The 18,864-nt window shown below is 41.4% G+C and overlaps 1 protein-coding gene across 21 annotated transcripts in view; it reads right to left on the reverse strand.

Moving 5' to 3' along the window:
- The window catches only part of LOC110505152 (LIM and calponin homology domains-containing protein 1), a 155,528-nt gene that overhangs the window by 87,572 nt on the left and 49,092 nt on the right, over positions 1–18,864 (reverse strand). For all 21 annotated transcript variants that reach the window (XM_090219876.1, XM_090219883.1, XM_090219875.1 and 18 more), the window contains exon 2: positions 2,709–2,779. In XM_090219876.1, coding sequence (XP_090076002.1) covers positions 2,709–2,779 — 71 coding nt within the window. The remainder of the gene's footprint in view (positions 1–2,708; positions 2,780–18,864) is intronic.

Raw genomic sequence — 18,864 nt, forward strand, 5'->3', positions numbered from 1 at the left:
TCCTAGTATTATCTGATCCCAGACCTGCTCCTAAGTTCTGTTATTGCTATTCTACGTGAGGAATGCACTTCAAAGTTCATCCTTTGTTCGTCATCAAAGCCAGAGCCAAAAATCGTCTCCTTTGATAACCTTCTCTAAGGTTACGTTATGATGCACCTGGAAGACAATGTGATTCTACCTCAAACGCTGAGTGGAAAAGTGTTTGAGTGTTTGAGTTGTAGAAGAATGGCTGCGGATGGCGAGATATGGAAAGGATTAGGCGTATGGTTGTAAGGGAGCCTCTGATTGTTGACAAAGGGGTTTTACGCTCGACTGGGTTCGTAGAGAGAAATGGGAGAAAGTGTATTTTTCTGTGATAGGGGTTATTGATAATATGGTAAGATAAAAGCTGATCATTCAATGGCGGTAGGGCTGAGCGATATGACCAAAATCTCATATCCCGATATAGGTAATTTCATATCCCAATACAGCACATTTCCCGTAAATTCAATGAAAATATTGTTTATATAAAATTACCACATGTAAAGGCCTATTTCCTATTACATTTGGAATTATACTCAACAAATAAAAGGTACTTACTCATATTTGAATATTTCTCCTTTTATTTAGAACCTTTGTGCAAATGTTCAATTAAGCATGTGACAAAATATAAAAGATTAACGTATCAAATCTAAAAAGGTAAATAGAAAATACTTCAACGATAGTTGCAAACAAAATAAATTGGCCTAAAACGTGAATATGGTCTAAAATATCCAAACCAAACATAACTCTTTAATCGTAGAACTGTTTGAATTGGAGAAACAAACAAATGAATACAGGCCTAACAAATATTGGTCTGTACCAAATGTAAAACATGGAACACTTTCCAGTTTAAACTAGAGCAGCAAAATAAGGCTCACAAATAAATATCTAAAAGATAACAAGTAAACAAAACACTCCTTCAAGGTTGAATGAACGTTACAGCATTATATGAAAACAACCTAAGTGCTGCAAACAAATTCTTTTTTGGGGGGGGGGGGGGGGGGGGGTCTCATCCCTAGACTCTCTCTGTACTGTTTCACATGATTCTTGCGTAGGTGGTAAAAGAGACTAGCGGTGTTTGAGCCTGACCGGCCTGCGGCATCTTTTGCGGAGGGTGGTTTTCTGGGAGGGTGGTTTTCTGGTCTGTGTCAGACTTTTCAGACCCAAACCACGTCCACGCGACCGAAGTAGCCTCTCTTTTAGGTCCGAGCTCCGTGTCTTCCCGCGCTTTGTGTCACGTTCACTCTCCTCCATGTTTGTTGGTGTTGCAAAATTCCCTTCCACACATGCCGCAAAGCGTCGTCCAATTGACGAAAGATATTGCCTTAAAGAGTGTGATTTGCAACACAATGAAATAAACGATACGGCATAATATGAAACGATAGACGTTTCTATCGTCACGCGATATATATCGTCATATCGCCCAGCCCTAAATGGCGGTTTTACTTTTCTGCATGGATTTCCATGAAATTAAATGTTTATTTGGCCTGGAATACGTGCAATGTTTTTAATATGAGCATTTCGATTATTACTGTTATCCCGCACGCACACACACACACACACACACACACACACACACACACACACACACACACACACACACACACACACACACACACACACACACACACAGTTAAACAGCTTACAGACAGCAGAGACACACAATTCACATTTGAAGACTGGTCATCTTAGGTGGGTGACAGGCAATCTGTTTGAGTTGACCACAGGGAAGCACCTCAAGCCCCATCATAGTCTCCAGAAGGGCTGTACTAAATCCCTAGGGTGTCTGTGAATTGCACTACACAAACAGACTCCACACACTGAAACTTAGAAGGAGGACCGAGACCTATAAATCTCCTAGATTTACTCCACTGTAAAGTAAAGTATGTTATGTCCACAGGATGAGGAACATGTCTGAAGGGAAGGGGGGGGGGGGGGGGGGGGGGGGGGGGGGTAGAGACTATAGCCATAACACAGGTGTTCGCACAATGTGAAGTATGGAGCTGACACTTTTATCACAGGCTGGGTGGGGAGGATGCATGTGATTTATACACTACAGGAAAAGGGTTGAGGACTCAATGAGTAGTTCACTGTAGTTATTTATTTGTTTATTTACTGTCTCGATCTTATTCAAATGCTTTGAGTAGATGCAATGGGGATTAAATAACTCTGGACCAATGTCTTTTGACTTATTTTTTGGGCAACAAATTCGGTGTTAAGCCCAAGTCACTCAACTCAAACTGTCGGTCTATAGCCCAAACATATATAGTCAACATTATAAAATGTGCACGTAATGTACAGTTAGCCTGGCTAACAAAGCCAAACTCTGTTATTTACTGCTGCTCTTTAATTAACGTTATTAACGTATCTCTTTTTTTAATAGGTATTTTCTTAAAACTGCATTGTTGGTTAAGGGCTTGTAAGTACGCATTTCAATGTAAGGTCTACACCTGTTTTATTTGCCGCATGTGGCAAACACCATTTGATTTGATTGCCCCAGTTGCACCACACCGTCTGGCATGCCAGGCTACTACTGTACAGTATAATCTGTGCATAAAGTGCTTTGAGCGCTTGGGAAAATTGCTCTATAAAGGCAACACTTATTGTGCCGAGTCACAAGGGGAAACGTACCTGAGGACACTGCCTACAGTAACGTGAAGGAGTTGCAAAAGATGGGGAGCACTTACTCGCACAGCAGGATCCCGTTCTCCAGGCCTCCCCTGAAGTCCTTGTCACCGAAGCATCTGCCTGTGACCGCCTGTCGATCAGAAAGGAAAAACAAAGATGGCGTCAGCTCCCTTGTTCGTATTCCTCATTGCTCCTTCAACCTTTTAGGTGCTGCAGTGTTGGTTAAAAGTCATGCGCAACAGCTATTCCTTTTCCTCTGTCTCAGTGTGCCACCGTCTTTTCTCTTTCAAAAACACCAGTCTTTCCTTAGTTGAAGATAAATAACTACAAAATGCTATGTTTTTTAACATTTGCCTACTTCAATAGCACGTGAAGAAGCATGGCCGGCCGAAGCGGATGAAAGAGAGTGTACATTAAGCATCCCACGTCAAACTGTACATCATCGTCCACTAACCAAAAACCCCTCTGCGGGAAAAAAACCCAATAACCTTTGTTCTTGGCGCTTAAAGCTTTTCCTCCACAAACCTCCAGATAAAACCGCCAGAGCGAAGAGGAAGAGAACGAGAAACTAAGTCTATTCGGTAACGCTTGCTAGTTCACAGCGCTAGCTAACAAGCGGTACGCTAACAAGCTTGACATAAGCTGCCATCATCCCCACAAAATCGCTCTCTGGGGCCGCTCCAGGCCACTAATTGGTTGTGACATAAGAGATTAATCTCTACTAGTAGTTCAGTGGTCTCTTGGTGGGGGTAAGCTATACGTTTGCATGCTGTTGCATGACTGGACTAAGTCCACATTTGTCACTGTGGTCTAAGGCCTAGCCTAGCTTAGCCTATACATTCGAATAGGATATTTGGATGTATATGCTAGGCTGTATTGTTCAAATGTACATTTGTTATTTTCTGTCTTAACTGCAACACATTTTTTTAGCATCCAAAGATGACAGTATGCTTATATACTGTACTTCAGACTGGTATCAGGTGCAATATCATAGAAAAGCACCGAAAAAGCTCCTTCCAATTTCAAGCAGAGCAACACTTAGAGAAAGCATTGACTAATGTCAGCACGCTAATTAATACAACGTATGATGGAAACCTCAGCAAGTTAGAGTACCTGTTCACCTCTTGACCTTTCAAGGTTCCTTGACCTCTAACCTGGAAGGTTATGTGTTCAGAAGGACATCCTCCTCACACACATCCCAAATCCTGGCAAACACAATGTTTACAACACACACACACGCACACACACACACACACACACACACACACACACACACACACACACACACACACACACACACACACACACACACACACACACACACACACACACACACACACACACACACACACACACACACACGAATTACAACCGTTTTACTCAAATATCAGCAGTACTTACTTTAGTAATCTCTCCTCACTCAAAAACCACCTCTAACCTCCCCCGCTGTCAGACTTGTAAGTGCAAGACAAACTTAAAAGTCATTCATTTTCACATAGCAAAGAATAGCCATTTAAAAAGTAGCCTATCTTCGGATCGTTCATTTGGAAGCCAAAAGCCAAAACAATTAAATTCCCTGACTGGTCCAGTTCCATTTATTAGTACAGCTGTGGAAAAAAGTGTGGAGATTGGGGATATACAACGACTGGCTGGCTGGGGTGTGCATTTCTGTCAGTTCTTTGGCTCATTTGGACTTGGACGGTGTACAAAATAAACGGACTGCTGTATGTCAGTGAGTAGGCCAAAATGTTGATCTGTGTTGGGTGGCGGGTGAAACAAGCACTACCACCTGGTGTGTGTGTGTTACAGATCTGGCTAGTGTGCTGACGTTGGGGCCATTCACTATGACTATTCATACGGTGGGTGAGAATTGTGAACCCGGCATTGTCTTCCCATTGACGACAAAAGTGATGAGAGATGACATTCTTTTTGGGAGGCCTGTGTCACTGTGTGAGGTCCAAACGTCCAAACATTAACCTGTCAGAAAGCATTTGGTCCAAATTATGAGCGTAATTTTAAATTGCTGTATAGTTTTCAGTGTAAAATAATACAGTGCAATGTAGACTAATACAGTGTCAGACTCCAAAGTAAAGTATCAGCCTAGATGTGCTTTAATACAGCAGCATATTTCACTCTAGTGATGATGACCTTGATATATCAACGCATGATATATTTCTGAGCTAAAATTGAGGGTAACGGCAATGTCTACCAGGCTTGAATAATGGCTTACGTCAACCGGGTGTCCACTGATTCACCTGATGTGGACTCGAGGCATAGAGGGCATCAGCAGATGGCTGTGTTTCATCAACTGAACAGGGCTGGGGGATACAGTATGACATCTGGTTATTCTTTTTTACCACACAGAAAGAGCTGCAATGTACTGTAGCAGAGGGACAAAACTGCACCCACTCATTCAACCAGGCTGTTTCAGGCAAACAGGCCCACAGCAGTTTTGCTTCACTAAAGAATCATTCTTTTGAAGGAAATTCGGAGGCTCTAAAATACGACGACGACACACGGCTTCACATACAACTATGAAGTAAATAACCAACAAAGCTCAATACAAGTGCCTCAGGCCACAGCCACAAAATGCACTGCCCTCGGGGTTACGTCCATAAACCTGCATTACGTCTTCCTGGTCTGGAGGCTGGCTATAACACTGCCTGCGATGGGCCAATTGGACGTCTGGGCTCAGAATATCGAGGGGCTCTGTTTTTCTCCTTGCCTGGCCCCTCTTTGGCAGCCACTGTAATTGTTAAAGACCCTGTAATTCCTGCACGTCTGCTTGTCTCATACGAGCTGCCTCGACACACAGACAACACAGAGACCCGCTAAGGCTGAAAGGAAGCTGGTAGAACTTGCGCAGGCCTTAGGCCCACCACCACACCCAGGCTTACCTCATCATAGAGATTTCTGGCTGGGGGGGGGGGGGGGGGGGGGGGGGGGGCTGATCGCTAAAGCAGGCCCGTCCTGGCTAATATAGCCCCTCTGGGACTTGTATCAGGAAGCTATAGTCTAACATGGCAGTAAAAGCTGAATTAGTTCCTAGCACACCAAGGGAGGGTCATTAGACTGGAGCCTAACTGTACTGTGACAGGTTAAATTGAATAAACACACAGCTCCCTGAGTAAAAATGGCCTTGGGGTCAAGCGCCCAGGAGAGTTTGACCCCAAAGTCTAATTGACCCTTTCGTCTAGTTCAAAGTTGAAAACCCTTTAATCCAGTTCAAATGTCAAAAGCCCTTTAGACAAAATCCTGTGACATAAGACCCATCAAAGGGCCAACATTTTCCTGAACAGATGTCTCTCTTTGTGGAAATAGACTTAACTGGACCCATAGGGCCCAGCCAATGAAAACAGAACTATTACCATATGGTAATCTCTGGGGTATTTCCATGGAAAGCTACCTGTCCCAAATGAATAACCGGTAATTCCAGGTTCACGAAAGGTATGTTTCCGTGACTGCAGGAGTGTAGTACGATGTCCCATCTAGGGATGAAAAGGGTCAGAAACTTTCCGGTAAATTTCCAGAATTTTTCCTGAAATTATTCATGGGAAGATAAGCCCGGGAGTTTGGGGAATTATAAATTAGCTTATAACAGTGAACCTTTTTTGTGGGATACACATAAGGCAAGTCTAGGTCTTGTGGCAAATATCCCCAATTCAATGGGATTGCAACCCTCTGCATGCATAGTGCATTCTTCCATCACATGTACAGCTGACTCTCAAGATCTTGCACACTAATGAAATGCTGTTGAGCCCACAGTCTGAGCCAAGGACTACATGCTTTCTTGTAAGTTTTGATTACAATACTGGGTGGGGTGAAAATATTTTATGACTTACATGATTTTTTGTTAACTAGTAAATAGTAGCCTACAGAAAAGTGTGTTTAAATCATTTCCAACTTGTTAACAATTTCTGCTAGTTAGTTTTTGCTACCATGTGGGTTTTAGCTTGCTCGAGCCTGCTAACTAATGAGTGTTAATTCACCTGTTTCCATACATGTTTCATTTTAAAACATGTATCTTACAAAGGAGTTGTTCAATCTAACCGCTTAAAAATATATCTGTACATGGAATTGTGTCATTTTTTTCTCGTCTTTTTTTCCTTCTAATCTTTACAGGAAAATGCCATGGGCACTATCTGATGTGTGGAGAAATTTCACTGCAGCTAATGTTGGTGGAAAAGCTGTGTACATTTGCAAATACTGTGCCAAATCATATGTGAAGAACGCAACATCTGGCCAAGTGCATAAAGTTGATGATGAATGATGAATCAGACACCTTATCGATAGCAAAAGCTCATGGTGCCCCTGGAATCAGATTTTTTTTTTTTTGACTCAATGGAGGAACGTAGTCAGATAAATGCTTTTGAATGTCTTTCTGAGCTGTGTATGCAACTGGTTCACCTCTGATGCTCACAGGCAATGTTTATTGGAAGAGATTTATGAATGTCCTTGCCCAGCATACACCTCTCCAACCAGACATGCTTTATCTACTCATTTGCTGGATGCAGAGATCAAGTGAAGGTCAAGCAAATTATAGAGAAAGCAGACTGTATTACAATCATCTCTGATGGGTGGCCGGATGTTCGTCGGCAAAGAATAATTAACTACATCATCTCCACCCCTCAACCAGTATTCTACAAGAGCACAGACACAAGGGACAAGAGACACACCAGTCTCTACATTGCAGATGAGCTGAAGGCAGTCATCAATGACTCCTGGACTCCACACCATTTGCACTGGTGACAGACAATGCTGTGAACATGAAGGCTGCTTGGTCTAAAGTGGAGGAGTCCTACCCTCACATTGGCTGTGCTGCTCATGCATGGAATCTGCTCCTCAAGGACATCGTGGCACTGAAAACAATGGATACACTCTACAAGAGAGCAAAGAAAATGGTTAGGTATGTGAAGGGTCATCAAGTTATAGCAGCAATCTACCTCACCAAGCAAAGTGAGAAGAATAAGAGCACCACATTGAATCTGCCCAGCAACACCCGTTGGGGTGGTGTTGTCATCATGTTTGACAGTCTCCTGGAGGGGAAGGAGTCTCTCCAAGAAATGGCCATATCACAGTCTGCCGATATGGACAGCCCCATCAACAGGATCCTCCTGGATGATGTATTTTGGGAGCGAGTAGTAAGCAGCCTGAAACCTATAGCAGTAGCCATTGCACGGATTGAGGGAGACAATGCCATCCTGTCTGATGTTCAGACTCTGCTTGCAGATGTAAGGGTAGAAAATCGTACTGCCCTGCCCACTCCACTGTTGCTCCAAGCAGAGGAAACTGCAGTTCTGAAATACATCAAAAAGCGTGAAGACTTCTGCCTGAAGCCCATACACGCTGCAGCGTACATGTTGGACCCCAAGTATGTTGGCCAGAGCATCCTGTCTGGTGCAGGGATCAACAATGCCTATGGTGTCATCACTACCTTGTCTCACCACCTTGGCCTGGATGATGGCAAGGTTCTTGGCAGTCTGGCAAAGTAAACTTCCAAGAAGGGAGGGACTTTGTGGATCGGATGCTCTTTCTCCTGTTGCCTCCATCAGCCTCCAAATCCCACCAAAATCAGGAGCCTCAGAGCGCAACTGTTTGTTTGGGTACACACAAACCAAAGCACGCAACAGTTGGAAAGTGGTTGGAAAGTGACAGTGAATATGAGGCCTCAGAGTCTGATGTTTAAGAAGTGGACATTGAGGAGATCCAGGGAGAAGACATGGAAGCCTGAGAGGAAGACAACCAAAGATTTAGTTTCTAGACTATCATTTTACAGATGTATGTTGAAAACATTTTTGGTAGATGCGATGGATCATTGGGGATCATTCAACATTCCCTTTCTTTTGCTGTTCAGTGAAATCACTCCATGTGAAGAGTCAACTCATTTAATTAACTAAAGTTACATTTGTAACTCAATTGTATAATTTTTTTTCTATTGGAAGGATTTAATAATTTGCAATTATGTCTACTTATGATAAGGTAAAATGTTTGTTTCTGTCTCCATAGGATATGGTAAATATATCCAATGCAAAAAACATCTACATTTAAATGGTATTAATATTCATTTGCATATATTTCCGTTAATTCCTATATATTCCAGTTAAATCCTAGTGTGAATAACTAGTGTTATTCGGCAAAGCCTAGATAGAGATCATGGTTTTATAAAGTAACATATACAGTATACAGTGCCTTCCGAAAGTATTCACACACCTCTTTACTTTTTCCACATTTTGTTGTGTTACAGCCGGAATTGAACATTTATTAAATTTAGATTTTGGGTCACCCTTCGACACACAATATCCAATAATGTCAAAGTGGAATTCTGCTTGTAGAAACTGTTCTAAATTGGTTAAAAATGAAAATCTGAAATGTATTCAACCTCTTTGTTATGGCAAGCCTAAATAAGTTCAGCAGTAAAAATATGCTTAACAAGTCACATAAGTTGCATGGACTTTGTGTGCAATAGTTTTAACAATTTTTTTAAAGACTACTTCATCTCTGTACCCCAGTACATACAATTATCTGTAAGGTCCCTAAGTCGAGCAGTGGATTTCAATCGCAGATTCAATCACAAAGACAAAGAAGGTCTTCCAATGCCTTGCAAAGAAGAGCACCTATGGGTAGATGGGTATATAAAAAAAATCAGACATTGAATATCCCTTTGAGGATGGTAAAGTTATTAATTACATGTTGGATGGTGTATCAATACAACCAGTCACTACAAAGATACAGGCGTCCTTCCTAACTCAGTTGCCAGAGAGGAAGGAAACCACTCAAGAGATTTCAATACTATCCAAAATGACAGATTGAAAAAAAAGGAAGCCTGTACAGACTAAAAATATCCCAAAACATCCATCATGTTTGCAATAAGGCACTAAATTAAAACTGCAAAAATGTGGCTATGAAATTCACTACATGTCCTGAATACAAAGGGTTATGTTTGGGGCAAATCCAACACAACACATTATTGAGCACCACTTCATATTTTCAAGCATGGTGGTGGCTGCATCATGTTATGGGTATGCTTGTTGAATCAAATCAAATCAGATTTTATTGGTCACATACACATGTTTAGCAGATGTTAATGTGAGTGTAGCGAAATTATTGTCATCAGCAAGGGAGTTTTCCTAGAAGGAAACCTGGTTCAGTCTGCTTTCCTTCAGACTCTGGGAGATTAATTCACCTTTCAGCAGGACAATATAACCTAAAACACATGGCAAAATATACAATGGAGTTGCTTACAAAGATGACATTAAATGTTCCTGAGTGGCCTGGTTACATTTGTGACATAAATTGGCTTGAAAATCTATGGAAAGATTTGAAAATAACTGTCTAGAAATGATCAACAACCAAATTGACAGACCTTGAAGAATAAAAACAAATATAATGTGCAAATGTTACACAATCCAGGTGTGGAATGATCTTGGAGACCAGAAGGACAGCTGTAATCTCACAGCTGTAATCTCTGCCAAAGGTGATTATAACATGTGGGTCCTCAGGGGTGCAAATACTTCTGTAAATTAGATATTTGTGACCCGTTTCAGGAAACTAGGCGTATGTCACAAATCATGACTTCACAGGAGAGCCATTTTAAGTTTGATTTTTTTAATGTGTTGTTTTGGCAGAAATGCCTTCTGGGACATGTGAACTTTCATGTGCCTAAATTAAAAAAAAGATGTATGCCATCTGTAAATACCAATAAAATTGTTAGATTACGAGCCTTGTTGGTTAAGCGACAGAAAAAGTCAGCAACCTTCCCACTAGCCATGATTGGCTGAGATAATGAATGGGTTGGACATGCTGAGAGAGGAGTTTGGATTGGTCTGCCATGTAGAAGGCTGCTGTCTATTTGAGCTGGTCAGTCTGTGTTGGTGATCCTGTCAAACAAGGCTTTTTAAAAAATGTATTGTGTAGTGTAGCTGCATAAGTGTTTCTCTCCACTTTCTGGAGGATCAAGTTTTGAAATCAGTGGAATTAGAGTATGATAGCTAAAGAGACGGAGACAACACCTGTCTCAATTCCGAGTCTCATCGCAAAATGTCTGAAAATGTATGGAAATGTGATATTTAAGTTTTTATTTTTAATACATTTGCAAAAACATTTGAAAAACCGGTTTTTGGTTTGTCATTATGGAGTATTCTGTGTAGATTGATGAGGGGGAAACTATTTAATCAATTTTAGAATAAGGCTGTAACACAAGAAAATGTGGAATAAGCCAAGGGGTATGAATACTTTCTCAAGGCACTGTAGACATTGTGGTATAAGGTATAAATAAATATATAGGCATTTAAAGTATATAAGCATCCAAATAAGTATAACTATATAAAAATAAGGTATTAAAATAGTATAAAATTGAGTGATACCACTACAACAATAATACAGTCATTTACAACTTGCACAGCAGGAGGAACTAAATCACCTTTTTGTTGACAGGACAAAACATAGCACAAATACACAAATGTTGTGACTGCCACGTTTTACCAAGATATACAGTGGGGCAAAAAAGTATTTAGTCAGCCACCAATTGTGCAAGTTCTCCCACTTAAAAAGATGAGAGAGGCCTGTAATTTTCATCATAGGTACACTTCAACTATGACAGACAAAATGAGAAAAAAAAATCCAGAAAATCACATTTTAGGATTTTTAATGAATCTATTTGCAAATTATGGTGGAAAATAAGTATTTGGTCACCTACAAACAAGCAAGAGTTCTGGCTCTAACAGACCTGTAACATCTTCTTTAAGAGGCTCCTCTGTCCTCCACTCGTTACCTGTATTAATGGCACCTGTGTGAACTTGTTATCAGTATAAAAGACACCTGTCCACAACCTCAAACGGTCACACTCCAAACTCCACTATGGCCAAGACCAAAGAACTGTCAAAGGACACCAGAAACAAAATTGTAGACCTGCACCAGGCTGGGAAGACTGAATCTGCAATAGGTAAGCAGCTTGGTTTGAAGAAATCAACTGTGGGAGCAATTATTAGGAAATGGAAGACATAAAAGACCACTGATAATCTCCCTTGATCTGGGGCTCCACGCAAGATCTCACCCCGTGGGGTCAAAATTATCACAAGAATGGTGAGCAAAAATCCCAGAACCACACGGGGGGACCTAGTGAATGACCTGCAGAGAGCTGGGACCAAAGTAACAAAGCCTACCATCAGTAACACACTACGCTGCCAGGGACTCAAATCCTGCAGTGCCAGACGTGTCCCCCTGCTTAAGCCAGTACATGTCCAGGCCCGTCTGAAGTTTGCTAGAGAGCATTTGGATGATCCAGAAGAAGATTGGGAGAATGTCATATGGTCAGATGAAACCAAAATATAACTTTTTGGTAAAAACTCAACTCGTTGTGTTTGAAGGACAAATAATGCTGAGTTGCATCCAAAGAACACCATACCTACTGTGAAGCATGGGGGTGGAAACATCATGCTTTGGGGCTGTTTTTCTGCAAAGGGACCAGGACCTCCTTCCATCAGCAAGGGCATTGAAGATGAAACATGGCTGGGTCTTTCAGCATGACAATGATCCCAAACACACCGCCCGGGCAACGAAGGAGTGGCTTCGTAAGAAGCATTTCAAGGTCCTGGAGTGGCCTAGCCAGTCTCCAGATCTCAACCCCATAGAAAATCTTTGGAGGGAGTTGAAAGTCTGTGTTGCCCAGCAACAGCCCCAAAACATCACTGCTCTAGAGGAGATCTGCATGGATGAATAGGTCAAAATACCAATAACAGTGTGCGAAAACCTTGTGAAGACTTACAGAAAACGTTTGACCTCTGTCATTGCCAACAAAGGGTATATAACAAAGTATTGAGATAAACTTTTGTTATTGACCAAATACTTATTTTCCACCATAATTTGCAAATAAATTCATAAAAAAATCCTACAATGTGATTTTCTGGATTTTTTCTCTCTCATTTTGTCTGTCATAGTTGAAGTGTACCTATGATGAAAATTACAGGCCTCTCTCATCTTTTTAAGTGGGAAAACTTGCACAATTGGTGGCTGACTAAAAACTTTTTTGCCCCACTGTAGCTATGATAAAACATCTCTGGGCCCCTCTCAAACCCCCTTAACCTAGAGAGAAATGTACAATAGGTATGAAAATAAACACATCCAAGGACTCCATCATCTGTGCATTGTGTATCATCAGTTTGAAGGAATTCTATGCGTGGGGTCCTCTATATTTCCTAGGGTTTGTCTAACTATTTGAGGCTTCAACAGTTCAGCCAAAGGTCATGAGAGGGATCTGTCCAGGAACCTTCATTCAAATCTTTTCACGCTCTGCCACTGCTGCTTTTCTCAAAGGAAACCAATTGGCCTTGGATTTCTAGTGGCTCGCCCCATCTATTGTGACGATGGGCTGGATACCCTGGGGCTTGGCACATTGGGGAATATATTATAGACTGGGGTGGGAGGGAGTTTGGGGTTCAATGTCACAGTTAGTGGCTGTGCTTGCTGACACTCAGGGGCAACTGTTAGAACCTTAAGGAGGGTTTTGCAGCACTGCAGTGGGTGAGAACACGATGAAACGTCTCTGCCACTGCTGCCCTCCTCTACAGTCCCAAAGGCTGCTGGTAAAGCTGCTGGCAGCTGGAGGATTCTGGCCTACTTTCTGCTTTTAGCACTAGCCCAGTGTGCTATTCTATTCTATTAAGGACTCGGCCTACGGAGTGGGAGGAAGAGGGGGATGAGGAGGGGGAGGTGGAGAAGAGCCTCATTTGGTTTTAGAAATGAATGACCTTTGGGCAAGAATTGGTTAACATTTCCATCAGGTTCCTCGATATCTCTTTATTTTTTTGTTGCAAAAAGTCATCAACATACATTTTAATCCAGAGTTCAACCACTAATCAACGAAAGGGTCACAGGGTCACAAATCAACAAAATGATATTTTCACAACTGATAGACAGGGAGAACAGGAAAACAGGAACAGGAAAAACCTGACTGCAAAATTATTATTTCCAAAGAGCGTGATTCAGAGCAGCAAAACTTCCATACTTATTTAACCAGAACACTGTTCAAATGCCTGTGGTCAAATTTTTTAAATGTCAACGAAGTTTAATTCCTTCCGTCCTAGTCCTCGGAAACTATTGGCCATGCCACCTGTCAACGAGTGAATTTCTATAAACCCCCAAAAATTAAGAGCCTTTTCCCCACGGCATTATGATATTTACCCTGTTCTCCCTCCCTTCCTATGTCGCAAGGCTAGCAACTTAGCATAAGCGTGGGGTGAACAGGAATGAGCTACAATATACTGTCATCATATTCACCCCTATGGTGCAGGAAGAGGAGAGAAGCTAGAGCATCTGGAGAGAATGTGTAGGCCTGTAAAACAGAATAAATAAAAAAAATCCCCTGTCTACTTTGGAACCTGGGGTTCATTGATGCGATCTTGGCAGAGGTTGTATCAGATGTGGAACCTGGTCCTCAGGCTTGCTGCATACAGATCTATACAGTAAATCACCCAAGTGGAGGTCAACATAATTTAGAGGCTGACATCCAATAGATACAAGCTAATGGATATACAGTGATATACATATGAAAGCTTGGGACAGGAATACTTGCGTGACGGCACTGAGCTGTGCAAAAAAAATAAAAAAAAATAACATAAACTTCAAAATGCGACATATTTATGGTCGTAACTTTTACGATGTCCTTGAGAATGCAGAGACACACAGTCTATAGCCTACATCTATATATTAGCCTGACAACACCGCAAACACATCTCAATTTGGGCGGAACTTGAGCAGCAGTCAGCTCTGAGGAAATGCTAGAGGTTTAAATCAACTAAACCACAACATGGGCTTGCCAGAGGCAGAACAAAAGCCTTTTGTGAGGAGGGATCATCACAGGTAATGACAGTTAATGGAGCACAATTACTATGGTATTACACAGTTGGAATCAGCACTAGACCACAGCAAAGTCAAAACACAGTCCGTAAATCCCTCAGCAAAACACCCCAATAGAAGGCTTACCATGAAAAACCACAGCTACTGATTGAGAAATGAGGGTTGTGTTTATTTGATTTGCGGGTAATTTAGCCCTGCCTTATGATAGATAGTCATATTTCGTACTCTATACTACGCCACTGTTTGTCAATGTTATGTCATAAAAGGATGCTGTGCTAGAAAGACCACACACACACACCCACGCACACATAAACATATGTCAATATCTGCTGTACCTCTCCTTGCAAAAAGTGCAACTAAAGTTGAAATATGTGATCATATGTTTTCACTATGAAGCAAGTGCAAGGGGTAGACGCATGCAAGGGACCGCATGTTGCACAATACACTAGAGTTGATTGGCACCAGCTTGCTTCTCTCGTTACACCCTGACCACATGAGCTATATCGTGTAACACTCGATTACCTTGATTTATATCATGTTTTATGTGGACATCACAACAGTAGAAAGAGACATATATATCAACAGGGTAGAGCCTGCCATATTATTAAAGTAGCTCTATGGAGGAAAAACATGTAGTACCAAGGCATAATAAATAAATAGTAAGTATACGAATATGCCACATGTGTGTCCATCAGAGACAGTGGGTGTGGGTGTATCGAGGCTTGGCCCCTGAGTGACCAGAGCAGTGGCGTCTTCCTTGCTGAGTGGCCTTTCAGGTTATGTCGATATAGGACTAGTTTTACTGTGGATATAGATACTTTTGTACCTGTTTCCTCCAGCATCTTCACAAGGTCCTTTGCTGTTGTTCTGGGATTGATTTGCACTTCGCACCGAAGTACGGTCATCTCTAGGAGACGGAACGCGTCTCCTTCCTGAGCGGTATGACTGCTGCGTGGTCCCATTGTGTTTATATTTGCGTACTATTGTTTGTACAGATGAACGTGGTACCTTCAAGTGTTTGGACATTTCTCCCAAGGATGAACCAGACTTGTGGAGGTCTACAATTATTTTTCTGAAGTCTTGGCTGATTTCTTTTGATTTTCCCATGATGGCAAGAAAAAAGGCACTGAGTTTGAAGGTAAGCCTTGAAATACATCCACAAGTACACCTCCAATTGACTCAAATGATGTCAATTAGCCTATCAGAAGCTTCTAAAGCCATGCCATCATTTTCTGGAATTTTCCAAGCTGTTTAAAGGCACTTAATGTATGTAAACTTCTCACAACCTGGAATTGTGATACAGTGAAATATAAGTGAAATAATCTGTAGGTTCTAAATTGTTGGGAAAATGACTTGTGTCCTGCACAAAGTAGATGTCCTACCCGACTTACCAAAAGTCATAGTCTTTTAACAAGAAATTTGTGGAGTGGTTGAAAAACAAGTTTTAATGACTCCAACCTAAGTGTATGTAAACTTCCGACTTCAACTGTTCATTGTTAAACATAGGCTATAGCATTAACACAGATATAAGGGCTAGGCCTACTGTAAATTGCAGTGTGGATATGGACATGCCAAATGTAGCCAATAGACAAGTTGAAATTCGCTACGCTAATGATAAGGCCTAAAAGATCATTCTAATCTAATTCTGATAAAATCAGTGTTTAAATAGAGTTACAGGCACCATAATTGCTTCCTGTGTGCATAGGCCTATTATACAGACAAGGCAACTTAAGACTATGGAGGGTTTTACACACATCCAAACTTTTCACAGGAGCTGGAAAAATATCCAACATAAAGAGAAAGGGGGAATGTCCACTCACCGTTTGCACTTCTCCAGAAATAGCAGATGGAATTGTTGTGTTGTGTTCACACTACTAGCGATATTTTAATAAAACATTGGTTATAGGCTACTGGCAAAATCGATTAAATAAACTGGCGCCAAGGTTGGAAAATAGCAGAGCACTGGCGCTTTTACAAGTAAAAATTGCCAAAGACTGCAGTGTTGCTCTTTGTCCATTTTTACTTGTAAAAGCCAGTGCTCTGCTATTTTCCAACCCTGGAGATTTTCCAACCCTGGCCAACAACACCAGACGAAAATAAAGCGCAGTAAGTTTAGATTTTTTTACTTATTTGTCTGGATAAAAACAACCACAAATATCACGGCAGCCATGTGAGAAAACCATTCATTTAGAAAAATGTAGGCATCAGAGTTCGTAACCTTCTTAGATTCTCCTTTTCCCCCTTCAGGTCTTATTTCCTCAGAGACATCTGACCCAACGGTAAATTCTACAATTTAAAAAATGTGAAACGTTATGTTGACTTTATACAGTAATAGTTCATTTTTAATAGTTATTCATCTCCCAGCATAGTTCATATGGTTCATGTGAACAGCTGGGTTATATATGCATTCTATATTCCACAGGAATGTTGAGAGAAAGCAGACAGAAAACATTGTTGTGCTTCTTCGCTGATATATTCTGGTGCAAACTTACTCCACTACTCCAAGTCTCCAGCCATCACTGTAAATTTAGAAGATGCTGTTGAGGAACACAGACATACCTATAAATAAATGAACCACCACACTGAGGTTGTAGAAAACCCTCTCTCATACCCTCCCTCTGCCGCTGGGACTTAGAGACAAACTTTGTGACTTCTTACAGCTGAGGTAGGCGACCAACGCCGGACCTCAGCCTGTGTGTAGTTTCTTAATGTGTGACTTCTGTGAGACCGCAAGAATCAACATGCTCTTCGAGCACACCATTTCCCCTTAACTCTGTCATGCCTGGTATGTTATTTAAAATAGGGCTTATCATACCTTCCTCATCTAATACAGTATATTGTTAGGCCATGCCCGGTCTGCTTGCTAATGCTAATGCTAATGCTAACATACAGTATCCCACATGTTTGATGTGTGGGAGGGTGTCAGATAGGATGTGTATCATTCCACCTTCCCAGGGTTCTCATTACAGTTGTTTTGACTGCAGCTTAGCTTTCGGGCCAGAGTGCTAATGTGTTAGGGACACTAATACATGAGTGTCAACAGCCAAGGGTTGTAGCCACTACCTCGGAGACAGAGGAATAGACGGATGTAATGAATGAGTACAAAGAAGGAATTCTGATCATTCAGAGAAGGAATGGAAAGAGCGCTTATCACTCTGACACTTGACAGAAGCAAGTGGTTAGAGTTTCCAAAGCATTGAGAATGCAGACAAATACAGACACAGACAAGTAGGGAGTGTGTGTGGGAAGAGTGATAACACACTGCTGTCAAAACCAGAGCACAAGTAGTGCTGAACACCTCTTCACTGCTGCAGTCTCATTCACACACGTGCGTGCACACACAGCTAGCTGCTACCTTCTGTTTCATCGTCGAACACAAACACACAGACAGACAGACACACGGACACACACACACACACACACACACACACACACTGTGCTCTCCACTTGCTCACAGTACCACCAACGTTGCTAGGTCCATTTCCTGGGAGACTCATCTGCGTAGGAAACCTTACATAACCTCTGATTGCTCATCCATTACTCCCCCTCATCAAGAAAGATGTACTGATTTTACTGAGAAAAGACCGACCCATAGATAACCATATATATAATCTTCAACCAGTTATTGCAAATTGTACATACACACACGCACCACTTTCTGTATACATAGACACACATTAACACACACATGCGCACACACACACAGCTTTTTGTATACAATTAGGGAGGTTGGTAAAGGTAATGCACCGAACGGTACAGGTGTTAGTTATCTCTAATGTCTACTTTGCTTTTTTCCAGCACTCCATGAAAACATGTCTGACACCTTGTTCTTCCTCTTGTTTTAACACGTGAAAGGTCACCCGACCTGTTGTTCACCAGTCGACACCGTGTTTATGTTTCAGGCTTGATTGAAACTTGAGAGGGTTCAATGAGGGTCACACAGAGTGTTTCTTGGTAATCTTAAACACATCTACTTTGAAACAAACGTGTACACCTCACACACATGGTTATGGGTTTAACAAAAAGAAGACATGTCAGATATAGAGTTGAAATTAGAGGTAGACCGATTATGATTTTTCAACGCCGATACCGATTATTGGAGGACCCGAAAAAAAGCAGATGCCGATTAATCGGACGATTTTTAAAATGTATTTGTAATAATGACAATTACAACAATACTGAATGAACACTTATTTTACCTTAATATAATACATCAATAAAATCAATTTAGCCTCAAATAAATAATGAAACATGTTCAATTTGGTTTAAAAAATGCAAAAACAAAGTGTTGGAGGAGAAAGTAAAAGTGCAATATGTGCCATGTAAGAAAGCTAACATTTGAACATGAGAACATATGAAAGC

This window comes from Oncorhynchus mykiss, chromosome 25 (assembly GCF_057628025.1).
Source record: "Oncorhynchus mykiss isolate SJ-2025 chromosome 25, ASM5762802v1, whole genome shotgun sequence".
NCBI lineage: Eukaryota > Metazoa > Chordata > Actinopteri > Salmoniformes > Salmonidae > Oncorhynchus > Oncorhynchus mykiss.